Source organism: Bombina bombina, chromosome 7, assembly GCF_027579735.1.
Source record: "Bombina bombina isolate aBomBom1 chromosome 7, aBomBom1.pri, whole genome shotgun sequence".
NCBI lineage: Eukaryota > Metazoa > Chordata > Amphibia > Anura > Bombinatoridae > Bombina > Bombina bombina.
In genome coordinates this window covers 597,167,142-597,174,460 of record NC_069505.1, presented here as the reverse complement: position 1 = coordinate 597,174,460, position 7,319 = coordinate 597,167,142, and the positions used below count along the sequence as shown (strand labels likewise).

Here is a 7,319-nt window from a genome sequence, read left to right as displayed (position 1 = left end):
AGGGAGAGAGAGAGGGGGAGAGAGGGGGAGAGAGGGGGAGAGAGGGGGGAGAGAGAGGGAGGGAGAGAGAGGGGGGGAGAGAGAGGGGGGAGAGAGAGAGGGGGGAGAGAGAGAAATAGAGAGGGGGAGAGAGAGAGAGTGCAAAAGAGAGGGATGGAGAGAGAGAGCAAAAGAGAGGGGAGAGAGAGAGAGCAAAAGAGAGGGGGGAGAGAGAGCAAAAGAGAGGGGGAGAGAGAGTGCAAAAGAGAGGGGGAGAGAGAGAGCGCAAAAGAGAAGGGGGGAGAGAGCACAAGAGAGGGGGGAGAGAGAGAGCGCAAAAGAGAGGGGGGAGAGAGAGTGCAAAAGAGGGGGGAGAGAGCACAAAAGAGAGGGGGAGAGCACAAAAGAGAGGGGGGAGAGAGAGCGCAAAAGAGAGGGGATGAGAGCGCAAAAGAGAGGGGGGAGAGAGCACGCAAAAGAGAGGGGGAGAGAGAGAGCTCAAAAGAGAGGGGAGAGAGAGAGTGCAAAAGAGAGGGGGGAGAGAGAGCGCAAAAGAGAGGGGGAGAGAGAGAGCGCAAAAGAGAGGGGGGAGAGAGAGCGCAAAAGAGAGAGAGGGAGAGAGAGCGCAAAAGAGAGGGGGAGAGAGCACAAAAGAGAGGCGGGAGAGAGCGCAAAAGAGAGGGGAGAGAGAGAGCTCAAAAGAGAGGGGGAGAGAGAGAGCGCAAAAGAGAGGGGGGAGAGAGAGCGCAAAAGAGAGGGGGAGAGAGAGAGTGCAAAAGAGAGGGGGGAGAGAGAGCACAAAAGAGAGGGGAGAGAGAGAGCGCAAAAGAGAGGGGGAGAGAGAGAGCGCAAAAGACAGGGGAGAGAGAGAGTGCAAAAGAGAGGGGAGGGAGAGAGCACAAAAGAGAGGGGGGAGAGAGAGAGTGCAGAAGAAAGGGGGGAGAGAGAGCGAAAAAGAGAGGGGGAGAGGGAGAGCGCAAAAGAGAGGGGGGAGAGAGCAAAAGAGAGGGGGGAGAGAGAGAGAGCAAAAGAGAGGGGGAGGAAGAGAGGGCAAGGGGTGGGACCGCTGTACTGCAAAAAATGGCCCGAGTGAACGGGCTTTAGGACTAGTATATATATATATATATATATATATATATATATATATATATATATATGTGTGTGTTTGTGTGTGTTATGTCAGAAATCTTTTGCAAACATATTTATATGTCCCTAAAATCCTTTTTTTGTTCTAAACAATGTTGTCTTTCATATCTCTGTGTTTATTTATACCACTATATGTATATAGTGTAAATGTATTATTATTCTGAGCAGGAATAATTGCAAATATAACTTGTCATCAGGGTATTATATGTATTTATTTGCAATCAATGGATATTTTTAGAGCTGTGCCAGTTTTCTCTCTGTACCTGTGTAACCCTCTCCTGATTGAAATCTAGTTTTAAAAACCACCCCTACACAGGTTTTGTAATATGGGCTGGCATATAAAATGACATTTCTGACTGAAAAATAATTTCAAGAGAAGGAAGAAATACACTGAAAATAGCATGCTGGTAAAGAGGTGATTTTAATTTCTGCTGTATCTGAAACATGACAGTTTAATGTTAGGTGGGCTATCCCTTTGAGCTATCAGCTTAAGATTATATTGAATCAAACATTAATTCAAATTTCAAAATAACTGTCTAAAATATTACACTGTGTTCCCTAATGTCAGCATCAATGTTTATCTTTAATACTAATTTCACATATACATACTTCCAAAGTATAATACACAATGTAACAAATAGCACTTACATGTTCTGATGAGTGATCAATGACTCAAGTATAGAGCAATTAGATTTGTTAGTGATAGTATAACATGTATATTTCAATCAGATTGGCTGATGTCAATAATCATGTGATTATGCATTTACCAATAAGTTGTGGAAAACTCTACTACTTTGTCTTTATGAGTTTGAGTATTGCGTCAAATATGACGCAATAAGGAAACCTCTGAACAACCAACTTGCAACATATTTGGGTGCGAAGTGGAGATTGAAGTATTCAAATTATTTTTAATATTGTATATACATACTTTTGTAAATATGTATATATATTTTTATTTTATTTTTTTCATATTTTAATTTTTAAATAATGTTATTTCTGATCTTAAAGAGACATCAAACTCATCAGAAATACTATTATGAAGATATAGAAGACCATCTCAAACAACATTACAACCTTTGTACTTTTATTATTCCTCAGATCTCCTTATTAGTAGAAATAGCAATGCACATGTGCAAGCCAATCATATGAGTCATCTATGTGCAGTCATCAATAAGCAGCTACATAGTTTATCTGCATATGCTCTTCATCAAAGGATATTTAAAAAATGAAGAGATATAAAATATGTATAAAACCAAAGAATAATTTACCACATTGCATGCTATTTATAAATCATTCAACATATTTTGCTTTTCATGTCCCTACAAAATAATATTTAAATGAATACAGCTACACTATAATTTTGATTAAATATATATTTATTATAAATAAATGTTAACTTTTTTTTTAAAACACTTGTAAAACTTTTTAGAACACATTGCGTATGGCTTCCTGTAGGCCCCGCACAGCAGTGGCGACTATCTGTAGCCTCTCCACCAGTTGCTGGAACAAATCTTGAAGGAAGTGCTCTGTCTGTGTCCCCTGATCGCGAGCTATAAAAAGACAAAATAAAATATGTTCTACAAATTCATTATCAAGATGCAATTGTTATAACATAGTATTACGTTTTCTTACGTTCTCCTCCAGCCGCCTCATCCTCTGCCAGTGCCGGCGAGAAGGCTGGGGCAGGATCCTCCCCCAGTAATTGGCCGTCTGCCAGAGATGAAGCACAAACACAAATCATTGTTAGTATAAGGAATATGTGACAAGGCCTATATTATACACACATTATTGTTAGTATGAGGAATATGTGACAAGGCCTATATTATACACTTCATTGTTGTTGACTGTTTTGATAAAAAAACTCGTACAAACATTTTAATTCTAAAACACAGTCCATTACATTAACCTGCATCCTGAATGAACCTGTAGAAAAATCCCTTTTTAATGTTAAATACTGCAAACATAGTATTACACTTGAAAATTACCTTGGATATCAGGCACGTCCACATCTGTCCCTGACTCATCTTCTGGACGACCCTCAAGCAGTGGCAGTGGGGGAGAAGAGAGGTTGCTCCTTGGTGTCGCAATTGACACTGGCCTGACTTACCAGGGGTTTCTGTCTCTCGGCCGTCTGAGATCTGTCAACATATAAAGTTGTATGTCAACATTAGATCCATGTGATATTTTTTCTTTTGTGTAATGTATCTGCAGCTGTAATGCATGCAATCTTTATTTCCTCTGATGAAAATAACCTATTTAAAATAATATATATATGTATATATATATATATATATATATATATACACAGTATAAATTTTTATATATGTATATATATATATATATATATATATATATATATACACATGCAGTGTATATATATATATATATATATATATATATATATTATTTTTATTTCATGATTCAGGTAGACAGAGCATGTATTTTTAAACAACCTTCTAATTTTCTCGTATTATCAATTTTTCTTCTTTCTATGGCTATCTTTAGTTGAAAAATAAGGTATCTAAGCTAAGGATGCTGCTAATTTTAGTTTCAGAACCCTGTACAGCACTTTTTTATTGGTGGCTGCCATTTAGCCACCAATCAGCAAGAACAACCCATGTTTTAAAAATAATATGGGCCTGCTACTAAACTTACATTCTTGATTTTCAAAGAAAGATTGAAAGAGAATGAAATAAAATGAATAATAGGATTAAATTAGAAAGTAGATTAAAATGTCATGCTCTACCATGAAATAAAATATGTGGGTTCAGTGTCATTGAAATATACATAATTTATAAGTATAATACACAATATAATAAATGCTACTTACAGGCCCTAATGAGCGATTGTATCGCCTTGTAGTGCTCCTTTTCGCGCCGTCTAAGGTCCGAAAACCTACGTAGACAATTACGATGCAACCTTCCTCACACCAGAGATGCGATACATTTGTTTCAACATTTCATAGACGATCTTGTTGCGATCTTCATGTGCGACTCCACATAGTCCTCCAATTCTCTTCGGGAAGTACTTGTCCATCCCGTATACGAGACAGACAAGCTCTCCCTCAGAGAATGGAGGTGGGCGCACTATGATCGTCTATGAAATGTTATGAAAAAAAAATGTTATCTGCGACACTAATGACACAATTTTTGAACAATCTGATTTGAAGCAATAATATTGTCCTCTTGCTTTGTAATGAGAGACAAAGATGTAACAATCCATAAGTAATAATGTATTTTTTATTTTTATCCCTATATCTACTAGAGCACCAAATGTGGAGCAATAATATTGTTTGATTTAGAAAAAGTATACAATTTTAATAGAGTTTCTAATTTACTTTTTTCTGTCATATGCTTCATTCTCTTGCAGCATCGAACATAAGCTTTCTGTGTTTTCAGACTCCCTTTGATTTCTATGGCATCCTCAAGAGTGGTGGTTTGAAAACTAGGTACGCTGCGTCGGAATAGTCGCGAGCGTACCTATTAAATTTTTTATAAATTGAGAAAAGGGTCAAATAGATTCGAATGGGAATTCGAAATATCTGTAATAGCACAAGCATTGATCTGCGCCGGATTGAGATCGCGGGAGCGTATATATTTCGTCACACATTTCAACATTTGACAATCTTGATGCTTTAATAACTATGGCGGATCAATCTCGTGACAAATACGACGCAGGATTCAAGCATATATTCAGTTGACGTTTTGATAAATATACCCCTAAATGTAATGCCTTGAAAATGATTAACCCATTGCTAACTGAATCCTGACTAATCCGATCTTATATTAATTATATTTATAACTCTACACACATTCTATATTTTATAACTCCACAACAAGGTCTAAATAAAATCCCAAAGATTTTTTATGATTTCTCTCCATGCCGGCAAGATTCTATATATTAGGCCCTGAGTAGATTTTTATACTACTAAACATTATGCATGTGCTGCAATGTTTTAAAAAAGTGAGTTTAGCATCAGGGATTTGGTATATTTCTGTAGTTTTTATAGCTCCTTACTTTAGTTTTGCATATAATTTGTTCAGAACTGTTAAACTCAAAAACTACTTACATAGCAGATGCGATCATCTCTAAGCGGAGTTAGACTAAAGCCTCTCAGTTCCTAAATTCTGTATAACCCTGATGCTGCTTTGCTGGGGGGAAATGGTCAAGGAAGAACTGATAAGAGACAGATTTTTCTCTACTCTCCTTTACATGTGATATAGGGCTGCCAGCTTGGCAATGTTTTCCTGGACATTTATGAGTTACACATGCTGTAGGGTTTGCAGGGAGGAACATGTATTATGCTGGTCATCTGCATTATTCATGTGAGGTCCAGAGGCTTAATTCATGTTACCCAGTCGCAGTGGCGAACTCTGCAACCCCTGAACTTACGCCTGTGTTTCTATTACCAGCTGTATTAATATCCAGTAATATATCTGATGTCACCTGCATATAGAGCCCTCTCTTTACATCAGTCACAATATCAGCTAAACCTCTGTATAAGGTCACTGAGATCAGATCCTCATCCAAATCCCCCCCAGCAGGGACCTGTTTATCACCTCTCTGTGTGACCTCATTATCTCCCTTCTCAGCACCACAAAAGTCATCTCTGTGTGATTCCTGTTCTTGTAGGACAGTTAATGGGTCAGTCATGTTGTACAGCTCCTCAATGTGACTGATCTTCCTGGTCATTTCTTCCTTCTCTTTTTCCAGCTGCTGGATCAGATCAGAGATTGTGAGTAAAACCTGCTCCTGCTGCCGGGTGATGTCACTCAGGACTTGCTTCTCTAGGTCTTCCAGCTGTTTCCTGATGTCCCTAATCAGGGCAGTGAGTCGCTCTGTTACACCAGCTGCTTTCTCTTGCACCCCTCTCATGTGCTCCTGCAGACTCTGGACTCTTTTCTCAGTCTTCTCTCTCTTTGTGGTCAGTTTCTGCAGAACATTTCTCAGTTTCTTTTTCTTCTTCTCAGAAGCCTCATTCAGCAGCTCCACCTGGTGTCCCCTGTGCTCTCCTGCCAGGAAGCAGGACACACAGATACAGGCATCCTCCTCAGTGCAGTAATATTTCAGTAGCTCTTTGTGGATGGAGCATTTTCTGTTAACCCAGGAAGTGGTGGGTTCAGTTAAGACGTGTTCCTCAGATTTGCTGTGTACCCTCAGGTGGGTATCACACAGAGAAGCCTCACAAAGCAGACATGATTTAGCAGCAGGTACAGGAGAGTGAATACAGAAAGTGCAGAAGATCCCAGTCTTCCTTACTGGCTTAGTAGGTTGGAAATTCTCTGCTATATTACGCAGCCTCAGGTTCCTTTTGCGCTCAGGTCTCCTTAACTTGTGTTTGCATTCAGGACAGGAATACTCTTCCTGGTTGTCCCTTGTTTTGTTAATACAGCTCAGGCAGTAAGTATGACCACAGCTGAGAGTTACAGGAGCTGTATAAATGCTCAGACAAATGGGGCAGGTAATCTCCTCTCTCAGCTCAGCAGATGCCATGCTTGTATACTGCAGCAAGAAATTATAATGAAATGTGTTTAGTACAGGGTGTGGAGTGCATATAGCAGTGACAGTAAATTCCTGACTGTTTACCTTGTAAGGTTGTAAGTCTGTGAGAGAATTTCAGACACGCCAAGGAAACTCCCATATCCAGACCAAAATCTCCTATGTATTCCAAGGAAATTCTGTCCAGCCCAAAGACCATCTCTGTCCAGCTCAAGAAATGCACTTAAGCAGCCTAAAACATATTTTTCCAGCCCAAGGAACTCCCCTTTTCAGAACAATAAAATCCCCCTGTTCAGCCAAAGTAACTCCCCTTCACAACCCAAGCAATGCCAGGACCAGCAATAAGAACTCCCCTATCCAGCCCAAGCAACCCCACTGCTCAACTCATGCAACCAGCCCAGAGAACACCCTTGTCCAAGCCAATTAACCCCCATCCAAGAAACTTCACTTCCCAACTCAAGCAACATTTTGAACAGTCTAAGGGATTCCCCTGTAAAGCCCAAGGACCTCTCAAGGCCAAGGATACCCTCGGTCTGGGTTAAAAATAACTCCCCGGATCATTCCAAAAAAGTCCTTGCCCTCACTCTTTGCAACTGACAAATATTTTTTATAAACAAATACAAAGTGCAATGCAATTTACATTGAGCACAAACTAGAACTTGTAAATCTTAAAAGTAATAAAAGTTCAAGGACAA

General features: G+C 39.6%; 1 protein-coding gene across 1 annotated transcript; it reads right to left on the bottom strand.

Annotated features, from left to right (window-relative positions):
- Positions 1-2,550: 2,550 nt before the first annotated feature.
- LOC128636644 (E3 ubiquitin/ISG15 ligase TRIM25-like) lies at positions 2,551-7,091 on the bottom strand. The gene is made up of 5 exons (XM_053689636.1): positions 7,073-7,091; positions 5,518-6,728; positions 4,056-4,221; positions 2,758-2,835; positions 2,551-2,675 (listed from the first exon to the last, which is right to left on the bottom strand). The coding sequence occupies exons 1-5, from the start codon at positions 7,089-7,091 to the stop codon at positions 2,551-2,553; spliced, it is 1,599 nt and encodes a 532-aa protein (XP_053545611.1).
- Between the last annotated feature and the right edge of the window lie 228 nt (positions 7,092-7,319).

What these genes read in the sequence shown, in the direction of transcription:
- LOC128636644 (XM_053689636.1), bottom strand. An exon ending in CTGGTAATAGAAACACAGGC is followed by an intron (nt 4,222 to 5,517) that starts GTAAGTTCAGGG and finishes AACATTTCATAG; the next exon opens with ACGATCATAGTGCGCCCACC. An exon ending in ACAAATGTATCGCATCTCTG is followed by an intron (nt 2,836 to 4,055) that starts GTGTGAGGAAGG and finishes CATCTCTGGCAG; the next exon opens with ACGGCCAATTACTGGGGGAG.